The 23,274-nt window shown below is 36.2% G+C and overlaps 1 protein-coding gene across 7 annotated transcripts in view; it reads right to left on the reverse strand.

The window, feature by feature from the left end:
* Positions 1–23,274, reverse strand: part of BLTP1 (bridge-like lipid transfer protein family member 1) — a 198,188-nt gene that overhangs the window by 171,102 nt on the left and 3,812 nt on the right. For all 7 annotated transcript variants that reach the window (XM_070474895.1, XM_070474896.1, XM_070474897.1 and 4 more), the window contains exons 3-6: positions 10,910–11,040; positions 8,211–8,327; positions 7,132–7,210; positions 5,935–5,999 (exon numbers count right to left, since the gene is read on the reverse strand). In XM_070474895.1, the coding sequence (XP_070330996.1) occupies positions 5,935–5,999; positions 7,132–7,210; positions 8,211–8,327; positions 10,910–11,006 (358 nt within the window). In that variant the 5' untranslated portion in view covers positions 11,007–11,040. The remainder of the gene's footprint in view (positions 1–5,934; positions 6,000–7,131; positions 7,211–8,210; positions 8,328–10,909; positions 11,041–23,274) is intronic.

The raw sequence follows: 23,274 nt of genomic DNA on the forward strand, positions 1-23,274 counted from the left end.
CTTGACACTGTTTTCTCCTAATAGAGGAGTTCTGAAACTTCCTAATGAAAATCTTGACCCTACTCACAGAAGGGGCCTATCTCCTTAGATGGCTAGCAGCCATATATCTACTCAGATACATGCCCCAGTTAGGCTTCTAAATTTTCCACAAAGAAACATCAATCATCTCTACTTCTTCTTGGTTAACTATCAAAGCACATGGATATGCCCTTTATAAGCAAGAAATAATAACCAGACTGTAAGGTCATATTATTGAATACAGCCTACTATTTTAACCCATATTCTACAATATTGTATAACTTTTTATCAAAAGCTTAGTTTCTGGCCTATTCACTCCTCTATACACTATATTCTAAACAATGCCCCTTAATCATGCCAGACTAATAATGTACTTAGACCAAACTGATTATTCCTGCACTGCTATTTGGCACTGTGTCTTTACCTTTGAAGGATGTGACTATGAACACATTGTTAAGAATGTTATCCTTTACAACAAAGAATGCATTTTTTTTTTTTATTAGTTGGAGGCTAATTACTTTACATCATTACAGTAGTTTTTGTTATACATTGAAATGAATTAGCCATGGATTTACATGTATTCCCCATCTCAGTCCCCCCTCCCACCTCCCTCTCCACCCGATCCCTCTGGGTCTTCCCAGTGCACTAGGCCCGAGCACTTGTCTCATGTACCCAACCTGGGCTGGTGATCTGTTTCACCCTAGATAATATACATGTTTCAATGCTGTTCTCTTGAAACATCCCACCCTCGCCTTCTCCCAGAGTCCACAAGTCTGTTCTATACATCTGAGTCTCTTTTTCTGTTTTGCATATAGGGTTATCGTTACCATCTTTCTAAAGTCCATAAATATGTGTTAGTATACTGTAATGGTCTTTATCTTTCTGGCTTACTTCGCTCTGTATAATGGGTTCCAGTTTCATCCATCTCATTAGAACTGATTCAAATGAATTCTTTTTAATGGCTGAGTAATATTCCATGGTGTATATGTACCACAGCTTCCTCATCCATTCGTCTGCTGATGGGCATCTGGGTTGCTTCCATGTCCTGGCTATTATAAACAGTGCTGCGATGAACATTGGGGTGCACGTGTCTCTTTCAGATCTGGTTTCCTTGGTGTGTATGCCCAGAAGTGGTATTGCTAGGTCATATGGCAGTTCTATTTCCAGCTTTTTAAGAAATCTCCACACTGTTTTCCATAGTGGCTGTACTAATTTGCATTCCCACCAACAGTGTAAGAGGGTTCCCTTTTCTCCACACCCTCTCCAGCATTTATTGCTTGTAGACTTTTGGATAGCAGCCATCCTGACTGGCGTATAATGGTACCTCATTGTGGTTTTGATTTGCATTTCTCTGATAATGAGTGATGTTGAGCATCTTTTCATGTGTTTGTTAGCCATCTGTATGTCTTCCTTGGAGAAATGTCTGTTGAGTTCTTTGGCCCATTTTTTGATTGGGTCATTTATTTTTCTGGAGTTGAGCTGGAGGAGTTGCTTGTATATTTTTGAGATTATGTATTTTGAGAATGTATTTTAAAAGCATATGGAAGAGAAACCTCTTTAGCCATTCATCAAAGCTGTGCTCTTCATGAGCACATACATGTAAATTTTCAAATGTAGGTAAAACTATGAGCAAATAATTACAATTATAAAAGTGTAACTGATATAGCCTACCAACTTTTAACATCACTGTAAAATGGAGTTTTGAAATCTTTTCTACTGCAAACTGCTGGCATAAAAAAAATGAGAAAGAACAATTTAGACTAAATGTTCTTCAGTATTAAGAAGAACATAAAATATCCAAAAATTATGATCATGTTTCTGCTCTACATTATGGACAATTACAGAGAGGGCAGAAACAGAGATTTATGTTAGCATTAAGAGTGACAAAAAGAATCCAAGACATAAGGAAATGACAGGGCAGAGCCAGTCAAGGAAGAAGCAATATTAGAGCAATTTATATTAGACTGGGGTTATGCATCCTAAGTAGTGATTGCATTTTGCTATATTCCTTGAAATAAGCTAAGCTTATGTCACTCCCCTGCCCCAAAACCTTTCATGGCATTGGCTTCCCCATGTTCAACACCCTCCATTACATAGCTTCCATCTTATCACCTATTATTCCTTTACCTTATATTTACCACCATATGGAGTTATGAATTCCTAAACACACCTGTTTTCCAACCTCAATGCCATTGGTCAAACCAGTTATTCCATCTGAGCTACCCTCCCATCCACTTCACCTATGCCTGACACAATCCTACTCACTGTCATCACCAAGCATGATACTTAAGAGATGGAACTTTCACAACAGCTTTACCATTCTGTGCGTGTATGCATGCGTGCTAAATCACTTCAGTTGTGTCTGACTCTGGGACCCTATGGACTGTAGCCCGCCAGGCTTCTCTGTCCAAGGGATACGCCAGGCAAGAATACTGGAGTGAGTTGCCACTTTCTCCTCCAGGGAATTTTCCCAACCCAAGATCGAACCCAGGTCTCTTATACCTCCTGCATTGGCAAGCAGGTTCTTTACCATTAGCACCACCTGGGAAGCCCTCTACCATTCTGCTTCCTTGACAAATAGACAGAACTTTAAACACCATCAAATCATGAATTTGCTGGGAAAACACCAAGTGATCCATATCAAAGCTGGTAATTCTGAGGATGGTTCACTGTTTTTCCTCAACACACACTCACTGTTTCATTTTTTCTTTAATTACAATTGTTTGTATGCATGTATTCCCCCAAATAGATTTAGATAACAGTCTTTATTTTTTATACCCCCTCCAGATTAGCACAATGATCAGTAAAGTGAATGCAAAATAAGTATCTGTTAAATTAAACAAAGATTTTCACCAAAAGTTACCTCTTTCTTAAAGAACTTGGGTCAGTTTTTCCTGACCCTCATTCAAGAATTTTGGTGAACAGCAAACCACTTTAAGGAGATGTTACATTTCATGATAAAATGAAGTAATTATTTTCTTCAAAACAAAAGACTATAAACAATTTAAGATGGTATGCCCCACATCAATGAAAATTCTGAAATGGGCAATCCCAGTAGGCCTAGTGTACAACCTGCAGTTGCCTCTGGATACTGCAAATATCTTCATTCCTCCCATAAGCTGTGATAAGTGTTTATTTATACCTAAGCCTCTTCAAGAATCCTCTTGGGCCACATTTGACAAGGCTATTTAACAAAAACAAGGGACACTAGACTGGAAGTTAGCAGATCTGGGTTTTTGTCTTGATTTTAACAGCTATAATCACAGGAATTGATGATTTTTCCATCTGCAAAATGAGGGGGCTTTGAGGACATTAGTTGTTACCAAATTGATGATTGATTTTGAGGAAAATCGGTTGTTTTCTATGTTCCTTGGAATTCTGGGGTCAGGAGCATTGGGTGGGGTGGTGTGAGGTCAAATGGGCCTCCTCAACCCACCATTTCCCTACAGCTTTATCAGTTCACATTATCATTTTAAAACACCAAGGGGAAAAAAAAATCTGGAATAAAACTTCTAATGCTAATATACAAATAGGGTGGGTTAGTTTGTTTTACCACAAACAAGCTACATAAATGAAAAGAACTTTTGTTTTGGCTCCACTGTAACCTTTTTTGAAAGTTTATGTTAACTAACATGTAAAAAGAAAAAAGATTAAATCAAAACAGCAAACACCACACACACTGCAAGATTAACAGAAGCATGACAGGCTGAGGAAAAATACTCTCCTAAAGTAATCTATCTCTAAGGCACAAGCTAGATGGACTTTTCAAACTAAATCTAGGGTAGAAATACTGGGCATGCCCAAAATTAAGTGAATGTGTTAGAAACTAGAACTGAACTCAAAAGAACCTGGCTCTCAGGAATGAGCTTTAACCATCTCTAAAGTGTAAGATATCTTTAATTAAGTACCACCTTTAAGACTTACAGTCAAATTAAAGAAAGAATCAAGAATATTCTCTCCACAATACCTAGGCAGTGTAGGAAAGTGCTTCAAAGTTCTAAATGTATTCAGATTTCATATTAATAAAAAGTTAAAACTTAAAAACAAAAGATTCCCAATGCACTAATGTATTATCTAAAGGACATTTTCTTTTCCTGTGAGAATGCTTATAATAACTACTAAGAAGTGAGGTAAAAAGGTTGGTCTAACAACCAAAATCCCAAAACCACAGGCTAAAGAAGGGAGATGACACAGCCATTCTCAGCCACAGACGAGAGGCTGCAGAAAGCCTATCCCAAAGGTCCGCAGAGCACCTTCGTCTCAAGAAGTCGCTCAGCTTCTGTTCAAGGTTATCTAACACACAGCTCTAATTTTTAGAAGACTTTGTCCAGAAATGAAGTTTGGCCATTATTCTTTCTAATAATTCTGGTTTCATTAACTCTGCAGATGTCAAATTCTAACGCATTAATGCCAACATTTTCAAGGTAGAGTAAATTATGTATTATATAGGAGGGATGAAAGATATGTGGGAGCAAGGCAATGATAGTTTAAAAAAAAAGACTAAACAATAGGGAAATCTAAAAATAATTTAGGATAGCTCAAACTTTTGCTAAGTTTTCAAACTTCCAGAACTTTAAATCTGTTTTCCTATAGAAAAAATGGTACACATCACGATGAGATTCCTAGGGGAGCTCACACACACACAATCCAACATTAAACTGGAAAGTTCCAAAATTATACAGAACCAACCACCATTTCAGAATCTCACTGGAGAGCCTGAAACACAGGTCCTCATACCCAAGAAAAGGTGGAGGGGTTTCATTCTCTTTTGACCCTACACTCCCAGGCAGCACTTAAATTCTCCTTCAAAGTAGTTATCAAAGTATGGTCCAGGGACCTCTGCAGGGATATCGAGACCCTTTCTTGGGGAACACAAAGTCAAAATTATTTTGATAATATTATTATACTAAGATATTTGACTTTTCATCAGTCATTTTTAAATGAGTGGACAATGGGATTTTTTTAAAGGCTGTAAGAAGTATATGAATATGAAAGCAGAGGTGAGAATTCAACTACCTTCCACATTTAAAATATCTGCAAAATTTAAAACTATGTCAGTCTGCTCACTATATTTTTGCTTTGGAAAAATTATTCTTCATAAAGTGTGCTATTTATTTTAACATGTAATGGATTTATTAAAGATGTTTTTAATGATAAAAATGTTTCTACGACGATCAGGCTTAATTTTGAATGAAGCAAATATTAAACAGATACAACTTGATAAATAAAAGCTTGTTGGAATCCTCAATTATTTAGAATGTAACAAATCCTGAGATCAGAAATGTTTGCCAATTACTATTCTAGAAAGTAAAGACAAGGTCTCCTCTCCTCGAGGCCACTGGTGTGGTTAATGTAGAGAAGAAAGTTACAGGCACAGACAGGCGCACCTGGAGGTGTGAAATGAACAGGTGAGCAGAATATACTGAGATAAAATTCTGATGATAAAAAGCGGAAACAGAAGAGAGTCTAGAGGATGCATTTCCTCTTTTCTACACATCCTTACCATAGTAGATAAATACGAATTAGTAGCAATGTTACATAAAAGTATTAATAAAGCAAAGAAGCTGAAAAGATAAGTATCTTAGTAGAGTGATCAAAGAGTGCTAGGAAGCCACTTTAACCTCAGTATGGGATTAAGTCCACAGATATAATAGGAGGTAAGACTAGAAATGTGGGTAAGGGTCATGTTGGGAATAACCCTAAATAAACAATAGACTAAGGAAACTAAGTTTAACCATGCAGAGGAAAGCTGCTGAAGGATTTTCAGCAAAGGGATGTTAAAATCAGTTCTGTAAACTCCAAACCTTTTAAAAATATTTTTATCTATTACCAAATGGGAAACATTTCAACATCTACAAATGAAAATTCTGATTATATTACTGAAGATTTCAAACACATGAAAAAATGAAAACTTACCATGTTGCTTCTGCTTTGGATTATACATTTTCCACCACCGAAAAATTACAAATCCATCTTGAATTCTAAGCAAGATAAAAATTACAAAATTGAAAGCTTAAGCAACAATTTATTTAACTCATTTCTTAGCTATTATAAAAAGCAGGCAATTGATATTAGGGAAATACAGAAAAGTGGACACTAGCATACTTAGATGTTTCATACTCTTCCAATCAAGAAAGGAAAAGAAGATCTGCAAAAGCTCTTAGAATCTTCTATTTAGGTAAACTGTAATACCAAATAACATTTAGTAGGAAAATAAAGTGTTAACAGAAAAAAAATTTTCTTTTTAAAGTTATATTTTTTAAATTAAAATTATATAAACTAAAAAAAAAAAAGCCAAATCTTGAAAGGGAGATATTAGCACTCAAAGGGAAAACTTTAAAGACTTTCTTTCATTTCTATAATGACATATCACTTCACATCCCCAAAGGGTGGAAGTATAGCCTAACTTTTACTTTTAACTTGGAAATAGTTTTGGACTCACAAAGAAGTTACCTCTACTGTTATAAGTGAGGTATGAGTGCTGCCAAACTCTAGCACTTCTCAACTAATTTAGTATCTTCAAGTTTTATCCAAGTAATGAATTTTAAGAAAATCACATAAATAGAGTAAGCTTTTCTTTCAATGCTTACAGAAGACAGAATATATCAAACATATGAACTATCATTTTTCATTATATTTAATTTTCATCTCTTTCTTAAGGTAAAACTAGAAATGCTATTAAGGTTAAATTATTCTAAAAATTGACTATCTATAAAAAGGGGATAATAGATAAGAGATATCAACACCCCTGATCCTTGCTTATATAACAAATGACCACAATGAATTCTACAACAAAAATGGTCAAGTAATCTAATGCTCAATTTTCAAAACTGGGGATGATATGAGATTATTCATTTCTATAAACTGCTATTCAAATATGAATTTTTTGGTCAGTGTAAACTTTAGCTAAATCAATCGACTGATAGAAACATCAAAAAAAAAAAAAAAAAAATCAATTCACCAGTATGAGGCACTGAAAAAAATAATTGCTGATTTATGGTTTTATTTGAAAAGCCAACATTGTTACTCTGAAAAACCAAGCCACATTCAATTCAGTATTATAATCAAAAAAGTTTGTAATATTTCAGATTTAAGATGGATATTTATTTTTACCTAATAGACATGTCTTCTGTAATATAATAGATTTCACGAACCATGACTTTTCCAGAAAGAACAGAGAAAGAAAATGAACCTGTTGTAGGGGAAAAATAAAAAAACACAACAGCAATTAATGTAATTGTTTTGAAAAACAGTAGAGCCCTAAAAGCTTTAAATAATCTTCACATTCAATTTACTCAATAATTAAAAGTTCTTTCCCTACTTCTTTCCTGATATCCTTACAGCCTTACTAATCTTGTCATTTTTCCCTCAAATATAACAAAAAGTGCCATAGATATTTCTATGAACTGAGTTACTAAATAATTATATGAGGACACAAGTTTAACAGCTGCTTCCTATGAGTAATTCTCTTAATTAGGCACAGCCATTAAATTATCCCAAAGCAGTGACTAATTCACCATTTTTCTCCATTAATTTTGGTGACTCCAGGAACCAGTCATTGCCTCAAATTAATGAAAGACTACTTATGTTTGAGAGAACTTTTATTTATGACCACTAAGAGGTACTCTAAGGAAGATCAGAAATATTCTATTAGGTGATCCCTCACCTCTTTTTCCCAGTGGTTCAGGGTTTTTCCAAAGAATATGACTTCCTAATATACCCTCCTATCTACTTGCGTACTTCCCATTTATAAGTAGTCAAGTTAAATTAATAACAAAAGCTACAAAATGAAGTACAAAAGATGATTCCACTTAGTTATAAATCTTTTAGGTATCAGTTTTTTTAAAAAAGCAAAACTTCATCAAGCATTAGAAATTTTCTTTGGATGGTAGAATCTTGAGAAATATCCAGTTCCATATTTGATATGTGTCCAGATATTTCAAATTATTTTAATGAGGATCTCTTGTAAGCCAAAAAAGTCAATAGGTTACTACAGAAACACTTTGAGAAATAAGAATGAAGTAAAGGACATAACCAAATGGCAGTTCAACTCTAGTTAGAATACTATATTAGAGAATTTCAGGTAGATTAACTTTCATGAAACAAAAGTAAATTTCTAAAGCTACTGTCTGTTTATAAAATAAACTTACAATTTCCAGATTACACAGAAGAAAAAAATTACTCAGACTTACCAATATGAATATAGCCATGCTTGTATAACCTGTTAAGAACCAGCGTTAAAATAAGACCAACATTCCGAGAATTATAATATGTGAGATAAATAATCCATCCACAAGACAAAATAGTAGCTGTTGGAAGAAAAGAATGCAAAAAAAGGATCTCACTATACATATCTCCTTTGATCACCTTAACATTTTAATAAAAATTTGTTAGTAAAAGATCATTTATCATGTTCAGAAACGAGAGGATTTTCTTCCAAATGGTAACATGTTCTCTTACAATACCTGAATTTTCAAAACCAGAGGTTGATTCTACTTTACCCATCTTTCAAATTCATTCTCTTTAGTCATTCACCAGAAAAATACAGACTTCAATCAGATCAAGTAAAACAATGTTTCAAGGAAAACCGCTTTCCTTTATTTGTTTCATTTTAGACTACTTTGTACAGTTTCAGTTATTAAACATACACAAAGTGTTCTGGGAAGAGAAAGCCCATATTTCTGAATATGCTGGGGAAAAAAATCTACCTTTATTAGACTCAGAGTTCATTCCCAAGCTATTTCCTAAAGGCTACAGTCACTTACAAAGAAAACTGATGATTTTTTTACATCAGAGAAAAGTCGCTTTTTAAAAAAATCAAGTCTCTGTTTTTAAAATACTGTTGGAAAGAAGGGAGAATTCTAACCTACTTAAAGGCATATCTATATTAAATAGGCCACCAAATATTAATACTATTATGTTGCAATTGGTAATAACTTAGTTTTAAAGAACACCATTAAATACACTTCAATACATGCTATTCTATATTTGACCATTTTTCATGAAAAGTTTATAGTCACTTATAAAATTTGTAATATTCCTCCCAAAAAACCTAGCTCATTAATACATAAATGACAAAATACAAGAAAGCATTTTTTGATAAATTTTCTTTTACTTATGCATTTGAAAAGTGTAACTATTTTCTAGATTAAGACAAAGTAATATAAAGCAATTGAATATATGTAATCTTTTAGCAACATTGTATTAAGTTTGTACTTTTAAAAAATTATGTTAACTAACTAAAACAAAGCAGTCACTGCGAGTCAAAATACAACATTACTTACGGTAGCTTAGACTGATGTTAATAGCTTTGAGGTAGCACGTGCTATGATTTGCCCATAAAATTTATTTCTAGAACAATTCTTTCGATGATACAATATTGTTTTAAACTTAAAGTCATCCTGTATTAATTTTTACCATGAATCACTGTGTGAACAGCAAGTTGCTATGGGCTCTTCAGAAAGGCAAAGGTATTTGCTAGAAAGCATGCTTTCATCTCAGAAAGTGAACCACCTGGGAACTGTGGCCCTTTCAGAGTATAATGTCCCTCCCCCTCCATGCCCTTCCATATTGTAAGACCATCAGTAAAATAGAGAGATTAAACAGCCCCTCAGTGTTTTCTTGGTTATTGCTATTATTTTCACCTGAAAGAAAGGAGCTGTATACCATGCAAAAAAACAGAAATTCTAAATGATAGGAAAGGGGGCACACAGGATATAAGAAAGATGTCTGCGTTTAATTAAACTAAAAGATAATTTTCAATGCTGTTTTTATGAAATTATATTTCATAGTATCTTTTCGCACTTCATTTTACTTTTAAGTTTTCATTATGATAATTTAGAACAGTTCATGTTCATCAATTAGGGGAGAAAAAACAAAGTTTAAGTGGTAAGCCAATCCTACCTACAAACCATATCATTACAATTTCCTTTATATACACTTCACCTCTATTGTAACCCTACCACACAGCATCATGAAAGAAGCATAAGGCTACACTCAAGGAAAAAAACAGCTGTGTAACCTGTGTTAAGTTATTTAATTTTTATGGGTCTCAATTCCCCAATAGGTTAATAGCATATCAGCTACCTTCATAATTCTGTGAACATTACTGGGATAACATACGCAAAACACCTGTGGCACATGGTACAAAGATGTCTAATAAATATTTCCTCAATAAATATTACCATTACCTCCCTTTCCTCTCTCACTCTATCTTACCCTTTCTATTTTCCTCTCTGCACTTTTCTAATTCCTATGCTAAAATTAAAATCAAATAGCAATCTTCCATGAAAAATCCTGGACAGTAACAACCTATAGTAATTGCTCCCTTCCTCAGTACTTGATGTATTTCTCCTTGTCTGTTCATATTCATTCACTCACTCATACAACTTCCCTCTCTCTGCAATTTAATCATATACTGCTTTGTATTTTTTGTGTACACCTACAAAAGTTCTGGAATATAAGACCAAAAAAAAATCATTACTGGAAAATTCCACTGTCAGGTGCATAAGGAGTGAGGAAAGAGATAAGATTTAATTAGGCAAAAACATTTACCGTGAGGATTTATCACTTTATAATAAAACAAAAGAGTCTGCGTGTATGTTGGGATGGGAAATGGAAGAGCTGATCTGAAACAGGAAAGAAAAGCTAGGTCTCTCTTATCATCCCACTTCCCCTAACACAGACAAGGAAGCAGTCTAAGGAAAACAGCCCTCAAGAGCAGTTTCCAGAGCAAATATTCATAGAAACACAGATTAAAATACTTGTCTCCAAAAAAACAAACAGATGATACTGTAAGCATTCTAACTTCAGTGAACTACTGCTTAAAATCTGGCAGCTGTTAATTCATACACAAAAAATAATAAAGTACAAGAATATATATTCTACTTACCAACAAGGAGCCAAACAACATTGGAATTGTGTTCTGTAAGAAAATCTTCTAGTTGAGTGATACTAGGAACAATACTCTCATTCTTCCTTTGATCCATTACTAAAATTTTTCCAGAATAGCATCTAAAACACCTGAAAGAGTTCAAAAGTTAAATTTAGAATTCAACCTATGTAAGGGGAAGAAAGGTGAATTTAATAAATGTGAAAGTTTATTAAATCATATTCTGTTTTCTTCAATGACAGGAATGCAAAATATAACGAACAATAATAACAGATGTCCACATTTCTACATAAAATATAAAACAATGTATCATATTTTTAAAGTCCTGATTTCACCATTCTAAGTACGACTAGAGGTCCAAGTTCAATTACTAAATGCTGGCTCATTTAGGGACATAATTAGTCTTAAATCTAACCAAAGATATTTATTCTCAACAATCAGGAAATAACAGTCATTTATATTAGACAAATTCATCTAGACTTGTATCCCAAACTGCCACTTAATTATAATGTATTTATATATTGAGCTTTAGTAATCCTTCTTAACTTCTATCAGCTGTGTATTCCCATTATTCCATGAAGAAACAATCTTCTTAGTTTAAATTCATAGAGTTTGGACAGTAAGCAGATCTCCTGCTATCAGATGCTCAGGATAAAATATTAATATACGTCAAACTGTGACCAGACACGTGCAAATGTATTTATGTGTGTGTAACTGAGTGCGTGTGTGTACGTGTATATGTGTGTGTATGTGTATATATATGGACTGAGAATCAGCAAAAAGGAATGCAAGTTCTTTTTTTTATGATCTAAGAAACAGAAAATTATCCCTCTGATAGTACAGTATTAACATGACTAACTCAACCCATCTATAACAAAGTTATCTTGTGATAAATCAGGAAAAGGGGGAGAAAAGCTAGACAAAGAAAGCTACACAGTTAATAATCCTTTACGACCAAATAGCATACATGACTTTTATGGAGAGTCAGAAAAACAGATTTTAAAATAGAAAGATATGTGAGGACAACTTTCTAGTTGAAATTTCATACAGTTAGCTTATCACCTTCTCAAAATGTTTTTCTGTTTACTCACCACAAATACTATCCTCACAGGTCACAAAACAAGTTTAAAAACTGGATGAGACAACATTGCAAGATAATGTCTACAAGAGGATTACAACATTTCATATTTCTGCATGGTTGAATACACTATAATTTAGAGGCAAATTAAAAATTGGTTTTTAAAAAATAAGTTCAGTAACAAAAGGTTTATTATTAAAAGTATATGAAAACCCAGGGCAAAATTGCTAGAGAAACTTTAATGTTTTCGTTTTTCGGTACACTTTTTTTCCTATGGTTTAGAAAGTAAGAAATATTCATGTACTGAAAAGATTGGTGGCAGTCAAAGGCATGTGCTATGCTGCGCTTAGTCACTCAGTTGTGTCCAACTCTTGCGACCCCATGGATCGTGCCTGCCAGGCTCCTCTGTCCAAGGGGATTCTCCAGGCAAGAAAACTGGAGTGGGCTGCCATGCCCTCCTCCATGGAGTCAAAGGCATGGGCACGGGGTGGTGGAAATGACTGAAGAGGGTCAAAGGATACAGACTTTCAATTATAAGATAAATAAGTTCTGGGAATGTAATGAACAGCATGGTGACTATAGTAAACAATAGTTTACTATTTCAATAGTGCATACTGAAAGTCGCTAAGAAAATATATCTTAAACGTTCATATCATAAGAACAATGCGTAATAATTCAAGATGATGCATGTTATCTAAACTTATTGTGGCAATCATTTTGCAATATATACATATATCAAATCATTATGTGGCATACCTTGAATTAATACAGTGTTATATGTCAATTATATTTAAATAAACCTGAGGTGAAATGCTACCTTTTGCAATACTTTGGAAAAAATCCATCAACTAGTAACAAAAATAGCAGGCCAACTTTACAACATGAGCTTTCTCTTTCTTATCTTTTGAGACTAAAAAAAGTAAAAATTTTAAAAGGGAGAATACAGTTTGAGAACGCCTACAATCTAAACCAAATATTCATATATTATATAATGGTTTACATATTACAAAATAACGTCTGAACCTATCTCAAACTTATTTTTCCATTTTACAGATGTATTGCCAGCACACTACTGAGGATGAAAAGAGCACCTAGTGACTCCTAGCAGGTACTCCTTGAGGGATATACCCTGGCATTCAGATCTCCATATAAAAGGGGAAGTGACCTCTCTGCCAAAAGGATCTACAGTCCTTATGCAAAATCACTTGGACTACCCATCGCTTTAACAGCCCACAGCCAAAGAGAATACAGAAAGAGGGTATTCAAATTGTCAAGACAGAAAACTGCAGTATCACAGTTTTAACCAACATTTGTCCAATTACTAGTTAATGAAAAATCATTAACAGAAATCAACAGGCAAAGACTGCTATACTGCTGTTAACAGTAGTTAAAAGAATGTATTTTGAGCAAGTACAGAGTAAAGGCTATGCTTAACAAAAGCCCTAAAGTAAAGCAGACATTCTGCCCTAAGGGACGTGAGTAAAAACAACACTGGACACAGAAAAGCCAGACTGACTGGGGCTACACGGTTTGCCACAAGGCTTAAGTGCCACACTGACAATCCCTTAAAGAAGACGAACTGGAGACTGATTAAAGAACCTACTGCATAACCTTCACTGAGCAAATGATGGAATAAAAAACAACCTGGTTGTTTCCTCTTTCCTACCTGATCAGTTTATGCTAAAAGCCACAAGGTGAAGTCAGTTTCTCCCATCAGGAAGCTTCCACAAGCCTCTACCCTGCTCCATCAGAGGGCTGCTGCTGCTGCTGCTAAGTCGCTTCAGTCGTGTCCGACTCTGTGCGACCCCATAGACGGCAGCCCACCAGGCTCCCCCATCCCTGGGATTCTCCAGGCAAGAACACTGGAGTGGGTTGCCATTTCCTTCTCCAATGCATGAAAGTGAAAAGTGAAAGTGAAGTTGTTCAGTCGTGTCCAACTCTTAGCGACCCCATGGACTGCAGCCTACCAGGCTCTTCCGTCCATGGGATTTTCCAGGCAAGAGTACTGGAGTGGGGTGCCATTACCTTCTCTGCCATCAGAGGGCAGACAGACTGAAAACCATAATCACAGGAAACTAATCAATCTGATCACATGGACCACAACTTTGTCTAATTCAAGGAAACTATGAGCCATGCCATGTAGGGCTACCCAAGACGGAAAGTTCTGACAAAACGTGGTCCACTGGAGAAGGGAATGACAAACGACTTCAGTACTCTTGCTTTGAGAATCCCATGAACAGTATAAAAAGGGAAAAAGAGGACACTGAAAGATGAACTCCCCAGGTTGGTAGGCATCCAATCTGCTACTGGAAATCAGTGGAGAAATAACTCAAGAAAAAATGAAGAGATGGAGTTAAAGCAAAAAAAAAAAAATCCAGTTGGGGATGTGACTGGTGATGGAAGAAAAATCTGATCCTGTAAAGAGCAATATGGCCTAGGAACCTGGAATGTTAGGTCCATGAAGCAACACAAATTGGAAGTGGTCAAACAGGAGATGGCAAGAGTGAACATTGACATTTCAGGTATCAGTGAACTAAAAACTAAAATTCAAACTGGTGAATTTAATTCAGATGACCATTATACCTACTACTGTTGGCAAGAATCCCTTAGAAGAAATGAAGTAGTCCTCATAGTCAACAAAAGGGTGCAAAATGCAGTACTGATGCAATCTCAAAAATGACAGAATGATCTCTGCTCGTTTCCAAGGCAAACCATTCAATATCACAGTAATCCAAGTCTATGCCCCTAGGAGCAATGCTGAAGAAGTTGAAGCTGAATGATTCTATGAAGACCTACTAGACCTTCTAGAATTAATGCCCCCAAAAGACGCTCTTTTCATTACAGGGGACTGGAATGCAAAAGTAGGAAGTCAAGAAATACCTGGAGTAAGAGGCAAATTTGGCCTTGGAGTACGGAATGAAGCAGGGCAAAGGCTAACAGAGTTTTGCCAAGAGAATGCACTGGTCATAGCAAACACCCTCTTCCAACAACACAAGAGAAGACTCTACACATGGACATCACAAGATGGTCAATACCGAAATCAGACTGATAATATTCTTTGAAGCCAAAGATGGAGAAGCTCTATACAGTGAGCAAAAACAAGACTGGGAGCTGACTGTGGCTCAGATAATGTACTCCTTATTGCCAAATTCAGACCTAAATTGAAGAAAGTAGGGAAAACCATGAGACCATTCAGGTATAACCTAAATCAAATCCCTTACGATTATACAGTGGAAGTGACAAATAGATTCAAGGGATTAGATCTGATAGACAGAATGCCTGAAGAACTATGGACCGAGGTTCGTGACATTGTACAGGAGGCAAGGATCAAGACCATCTCCAAAAAAAAAAAAGAAATGCAAAAAGGCAAAATGGTTGCCTGAAGAGGCCTTACAAATAGCTGTGAATAGAAGAGATGTGAAAGGCAAATGAAAAAAGGAAAGATATACGCATTTGAATGCAGAGTTCCAAATAATAGCAAGGAAAGATAAGAAAGCCTTCCCCAGTGATCAATGAAAAGAAATAGAGGAAAACAATAGATTGAGAAAGATTAGAGTTCTCTTCAAGAAAATCAGAGCTACTAAGGGAACATTTCATGCAAAGATGGGCTCAATAAAGGACAAAAATGGTAGGGACCTAAGAGAAGCAGAAGATATTAAGAAGAGGGAGCAAGAATACACAGAAGAACTGTACAAAAAAGACCTTCACGACCCAGATAATCACAACAGTGTGATCACTCACCTAGAGCCAGATATCCTGGAATGTGAAGTCAAGTGGGCTTTAGGAACCATCATGAACAAAGCTAGTGGAGGTGATGGAATTCCAGTTGAGCTATTTCAAATCCTAAAAGATGATGCTGTGAAAGTGGTGCACTCAATATGCCAGCAAATTTGGAAAACTCAGCAGTGGCCACAGGACTGGAAAAGGTCAGTTTTCATTCCAATCCCAAAGAAAGGTAATGCCAAAGAACGCTCAAACTATGGCATGATTGCACTCATCTCACACACTAATAAAGTAATGCTCAAAATTCGCCAAGCCAGGCTTCAACAACACGAGAACCATTAACTTCCGTATGTTCAAGTAGAATTTGGAAAAGGAAGAAGAACCAGAGATCAAATTGCCAACATTTGTTGGATCATCGAAAAAGCAAGAATTCCAGAAAAATATCTACTTCTGCTTTATTGACTATGCCAAAGCCTTTGATTGTGTGGACCACAACGAACTCTGGAAAATTCTTAAAGAGATGGGAATACCGGACCACCTGACCTGCCTCTTGAAAAATCTGTATTAAGGCCAGGAAGCAACAGTTAGAACTAGACACAGAATAGCAGACTGGTTCCAAATCGGGAAAGGAGTCCGTCAAGGCTGTATATTGTCACCCTGCTTATTGAACTTATATGCAGAGTACATCATGAGAAACTCTGGGCTGGATGAAGCACAAGCTGGAAACAAGATTGCTGGGAGAAATATCAATAACCTCAGATATGCAGGTGACACCACCCAGATGGCAGAAAGTGAAAAAGCACTAAAGAGCTTCTTGATGAAAGTAAAAGAGGAGAGTGAAAAAGTTGTTCTAAGACTCAACTCTCAGAAAACTGAGATCATGGCATCCAATCCCATCATTTCATAGCAAATAGATCGGGAGACAGTGCAAACAGTGACAGACTTTTTTCTTGGGCTCCAAAATCACAGCATGGGGTGACTGCAGCCATGAAATCAAAAGACGCTTGCTCCTTGGAAGAAAAGTTATGACCAATCTAGGCAGCATATAAAAAGCAGACACATTACTTTGCCAACAAAGGTCCATCTAGTCAAAGCTATGGTTTTTCCAGTAGTCAGGTATGGACGTGACAGTTGGACTATAAAGAAAGCTGAGCACCGATGAATTGATGCTTTTGAACTATGGTGTTGGAAAAGACTCTTGAGAGTCCCTTGGGCTGCAAGGAGATCCAAACAGTCCATCCTAAAGGAAATCAGTCCTGAATACTCATTGGAAGGACGGCTGCTACAGCTGAAACTCCAGTACTTTGGCCACCTGATGCAAAGAACTGACTCAGGTGGGAGGGGGGATCGGGATGGGGAATACATGTAACTCCATGGCTGATTCATGTCAATGTATGACAAAACCCACTGAAATGTTGTGAAGTAATTAGCCTCCAACTAATAAATGAAAAAAAAAAAAAGAGTCTGATTATGGGAAAGATGGAAGGCAGTAGGAGAACGGGACGACAGTGGATGAGATGGTTGGATGGCATCACCAACTCAATGGACATGAGTTTGAGTAAAATCCAGGAGTTGGTGATGGACAGGGGGGCCTGGCATGCTGCAGTCCATGGGGTCGCAAAGAGTTGGACATGACTGGGTGACTGAACTGAACTGAAGTAGATTAAGGCAGGCATACACACATGAAGAGGAGAGGGACAGGAGTTTCAGTGGCCAAAAGTAGAATGTCAGAGTCAAATAAAACCTTAAATACTCTAAGTATCCATTTGTGTGGTGAAAAGGTTAGAGGGAAAGCAGCAGTATTTTAGGGTATCAAAGCCATAGCCTCATGAGGAGTACTTGGCAGGTCCTGGAGCCTGGGTGGAAGGACGAGGGCATCCAAAGCATGGGGAGAGGGCAGGAGCAGTCCAATTCAGGTATCAGAGCCTGGGCAAGAAAGAAGGTCATCCAAACAGGGAGGCTGCCTAGTGCAGGGTGTCAGAACCCAAGAGGTAGGCATCAGATCCCAAAGAGATATGCAGAGCTTCCATGAAAGAGGGTGATCTGGAATACGACAGGAGCAGGATAAGGAGGACAAACACCTGGGAGGTAGCTCATGTAGGGGATGCAGGAGGGAGTTAATCTAGTAAGTATATCAAGAATAATGGAAGCCAAGTTTCTCACTGTCAGAGGATATATAAAGGAAGAAAATCAGAATTAACCCTGTATCCTGTGCTGGATAAAAACTAGAGGTACGGCTTTCAATATAAATGGACATAAAAATAGCTATAGCTGCATATGTATGTATACATATGTATGTGTGCATAGTTCATTAACAGACCCTGAGAGCAGTACCCCAATATAAATGAGCAGAGGACTTCTCTTCTAAGAACCACTTTCTCTTTAGAGGGTTCCTTGAAGAAATGACTAATTCTACAACTAGGACAGGGAAAGTTAGGATGAGCTTTGTTTTCCATAAAGGAAAAATGTGTTCAAAGAATGATGGAAAATGTCAAAAGGAGGTAAAAACCAGCTTTAAGAGGCTCCCACTGGCAAAATCTGGGACAATTTAGGCATTGCAGAAAATAATAGTAACAAACTACAACCTATTTAATAAATACAAATCTATGAATCCATACCGATATAATCAACTAAATTTTGATGAGTAACAGCATAGCATACTCATATCTTAGAGTAACTGCTCTCCAAAATAACTGTTAATGAAGAAGGGGAAAAGAGGAATTTTGAGACAACTGACAATTAAGTGATCAAAGTTCCTATGTGCTTAGCTGTGTATGACTCTTTGCACCCCTCTGGACTGTGGCCCACCAAGTTCCTCTGTCCATTGGGTTTTCCAGGCAAGAACACCAGAGTGGGTTGCCATTTCCTTCTCCAGGGGATCTTCCCAACCCAGGGATCAAACCTATGTTTCCTGTGTCTTCTGCATTGCAAGCACATTCTTTACCCTCTGAGCTATCAGGGAAGCCCAAATGATCAAAGTAAACATCATCAATATAGGTATAAATCAAAATTGTTTACTTTTTAATAGAGAAAAGCAGCCTAGTGTTGGTGGTATAGTGGTAAGCATAGCTGCCTTCCAAGAAAACAGTCTCACCTCCCTGATATTTCTGCGAAGACGCATAACCTGAATCTAACCTATCCTGCTTCTCTCTTCTGAATCATAATGACCAATATAGATTGTTTTATTCATCTTTGTATCCACAATACCAGTGACAAGGCCTTGAACACAGCCATTAATTTCAAGTATGTCATTTTAAATGGTATTTTTATCTATTACACAAGAAACTAACACTGATCTACACATTTTAAGACATATTCTCTCAGTATTTTCATGATTCACCTATATTCTGTTCATTCTTCCTGAAATCCATGGGATTAATTTCAAAACTGCTGTCCATACTAGTAAAGAAATTGTGACAATTACTATTATAGTGACGTACAGAAAGAAAAAAAAAAGAAAGAAAAGAAAGCATGAAAATGTGAAACAGTTTAATCAAACACAGCAACGGCCAGAGATTTATCAAAGTTGCTAATACCACCACCACTATCACAATTCTTAGAAATAGCTTTTCAAAAAAAAAAAAATTGCTTTTCTGAGTGAATTATCTGTAAAATCTTTTCAAGTACTATATTCAACTTATTTTCTCTCCCACTCGCATGAAGGAACAAAATTACATCTAACACTTGCATCTAATACTTGCATCATCAGATTTTCAGAGACAGAACTCCAAATCTTGATTTGGTCCTACAAGAATAGAGGTCAGCCTACAAATCAACAAAAAAAAAATACAAATAATCTGATGGAAAAATAAGAAAATATATAAACAGGTTAATTCACAGAGAAAGATAGTATCACTAGCAATTGGCAACAATCACAATTTATCACTCACTAGTCATAAAAGCAAAAATTTTTAGAAAGATTACAAACAACTATATTAGCAAAAGTATGGGGAAATGGGCACTCTTAACAGTTGACAGAAGTAAACTGCCTTTGAGAAGAATAATTTATCAGATACTACAAAAATGTACATGTTCTGATTTGAAAGTTTCAGTTCCAGGGCTGTATTTATCTCTCAGAAATACTTAGAAACAAAGATGTTTTTTCAAGGACAATCACTGCAGCGTTATATACCATACTGAGAAAATAGAAAAATGTCAGTTAATAGGAAAATAGTTAAATTATGGGACACCCTTACTATATATAATACTCTTACTATGTGAAACAATATGTAGCCTTTTTAAAAGAATAAAACAGCTCTACAGGGAACATTATAGAGAAATGTTCAGGATATATGTAATGTTAGCAGAAGAAAAGCAAGTTGAGCAAAAAGATGCATAGTACTCTACTTGTATTTAAAGAAAAAAAGACTACCCATTATATGTATTACATATCTAAACCATATAGAAACACCACATATGTATATATGTGATGTGTATATGTGTATACTTTTATTAACCTGCAAAAACATTAGCAAAGCCATTACTTCTGAGAGATAACTATTATTTAAATATTTTACAACTGGCTTGTAATTCTTCCTTAATTTAAAAAAAAGTGGGGGGAGGGTGGTGGCTGGAAGACAGGACATGACAGGCAAGAAAGGGGATTTTCCTGCCCAAGCACACACGCCACAGCCTCTCCTTATAACTATGGCCAATGAACAGGTTTCTCCCACCTCTAGAATATCAACTAGATCATCTGTCAATTGATCACCTGTCATTCTACCACCATGTCTGTCTTTCTTCATTTCTTAAACCCTTGTCTTTTCAAAAAAATTAAAATGCAAATACCAAGCAATATCAAACTCAAGGCTTCATTAAGACCTCAGAAGTATCAGTTAACACCTCAGCAAGAATTGTTTGATTTGACAGCTCTGACTGTAAGAAGGGAAGCTGAACAGCTGTACTGTTATCTAAAAGGGGAAAGGGCTAGGTTACAAAGAAGGAAGAACACCAACAGGAAGGACACTGGAGGACAGAAAGAGGAAGCAGTTATCAAGGAATAACAGAAGAGTTAAAAGGTCCTGCTTCAGACTGTACTGTTCCAAAAGCAGACCATAATGTGGATTGAGAGCATCATGTGGACTGATGGAACCAGTTGGAACATTATCGCTACGTGACCGTGGGCAAGTTACCTAACTCTCCGTGCTCTTATTCATCTGTAAGATGAGAACTGACAGTACCTACCTCACAGAGTTTACAGTTTGGATACGGAAAGCATTTAGAAGAACTCTGGCACACAGTAGGTTAATATACTGTGTAAATGCCTGATGCTGGCAATCAATGCCACTTGTGTCTTCCCCATATACTGCTGATATTTGCCTCTACAACAGAAGATTATTCATTCTGAACACTTGTAACACCCTACTGTAGGCTGCTTTCTGACTGCAGAAATGTTTTCAGTCTGTACCTAGGGTAGGCCAGAAATGCCGGAATTAAAGTCAATGATGCCTAGAAAGTAGTTGGGTAAACACCTGCAGCTTCCCTGCTCTTGACTTGCGATAACTCTGATGCATATTTTGTTTGGTCTCTGAGAGATCCCCAGGGGTAGTGAGCTCCAGATGCCCACAGTAGTAACTCTATCTTAGCATTCATCACATTGTAACTATTAGTTCCAAAGTCTGTTCCCAGCAAGACAGCTAACTGCTCTTTAAGGATGTCTTTGCCCTATTCATTTGCGTATGCAATATCCAACAAAGTTCCTGGTATGCAGTAGTCTCTCAATAAATACTTGTTTCATAAATGAATGAAATAAATGCATCACTGTAGAAAGTACATAATTATGAACTATTGCCAAAGGTAAGTACTTATTCAAGGCCAAGAGACTCCTAAATGATCTTTTTCACACTCAAGAAAATTTGGTTTCCGTTTACTTGAGTTTAAGAAGAGGATATTTAACATCTTGATAACCCATCCCAAATATAACAAAAATGAAGGAAAAAATTAATCATGCTTAAATGTCTCATGCAACAATTAAGTCACAATTATTTGTATAAAAGATATTCATGTATCTTCAGATTATTCAAGTTCTTTGAATTTAACCACAGTTCCTTTTCATAAAGAAAACTATATGACTGTTTGGGTTTTTTAGATTTCTTTTTTATTGAAGTGTAGTTGACTTACAATGTAGTGCCGATCTCTGCTGTGCAGCCAAGTAACTCAGTTATACATATACATTTTTATATATGATTTTTCATTTTGGCTTATCACAAGGTATTGCATATAGTTCACTATGCTAAACAGGTTTTAAGAGTTGCAAAATAAATCAACTCTACAGCTTTCCTTTAAACTTCATCAACACTGACATTCTCTTCAACTTCAAGCGTGAGTATCTATCAGCACATAGCAGCATTCCATACACTAGAAATCCTGTGAAGTATGCACTTTGTACACATTTCTGCATTGCTTGCCCATAAACCAAACTAGACTGATTTTACATTAACTATAATTACAGAATATATACAGATTCTACATTAACTGTTACAGAATATATTTCAAACTTACTTGAAAACTTTTCAGGTATGGTTTGGTTTCTGCTCATATGTAAGAAATAACCTTGAGATACCTTTGTAGAGGTCCCAATTTCAAAGTCATTTATGTCTGCCTTAATTAAGAAGTAACTGACTCAAAGTGAAAGTCAAAGTTCCTCAGTCGTGTCTGACTCTTTGCGACAACATGGACTATACAGTCCATGGGATTCTCCAGGCCAGAATACTGGAGTGGGAAGCCTTTCCCTTCTCCAGGGGATCTTCCCAACCCAGGGATCGAACTCAGGTTTCCCACAATGCAGACATATTCTTTACCAGCTGAGCCACAAGGGATATGGATATGGGCGAGAGGGAGGAAGTAACTGGCCAAGTGTGTTTACCAACATTCTCATCATACCAAGTTCAAAGAAATTATTTTTATTAGGATGTTGCTATGCAGAGACCCAACAGATCCATTTAGTAGCCAATTTCTATGAATTGAGAACACTTAATTGAACTTTTACATAAATACTACAACATAAAGAGGCTGCTTTAGGAATTTTATGCAGATATAACCTTACACTACAGGTGATACCTGAAACAGTATTTTAATTGGATACGGAGCTGAATAAAAACATACTTCACATATATATAAAACGTGACAAGGTCCAATAAGATCAGTAGTCTAAAGTTTAGACTTACAAACATTTTGGACAATGTTACATTATTCTTTTTAAATGTTCATTCCATGCTATTAACTCACCATTATAATGATAAAATATAGCTACCATGATAAAATGGCCAACATTTATTCACTGCTTGTTACATGCTAGGCACTGGTCTAAACACTTTACATATAGTTACGGATCTAACTGTTAGAAATCTACCTATTAGCAATTCCCTATTTCACAGAGAAAATTGTGGCAATGAGAAGCAAAGCACAAACACAGCTAAGATACGGCCAGTCTAGGATATGAACCTACACAGTTTGGCTTTACAGTCTGTATAAATTTATATTGCCTCTCATATCGTATCAGTTCAGTTCAGTCACTCAGTCATGTCCAACTCTTTGCAACCCCATGGACTGCAGCACACCAGGC

Source organism: Odocoileus virginianus, chromosome 12 (genome assembly GCF_023699985.2).
Source record: "Odocoileus virginianus isolate 20LAN1187 ecotype Illinois chromosome 12, Ovbor_1.2, whole genome shotgun sequence".
NCBI classification, from domain to species: Eukaryota; Metazoa; Chordata; class Mammalia; order Artiodactyla; family Cervidae; genus Odocoileus; species Odocoileus virginianus.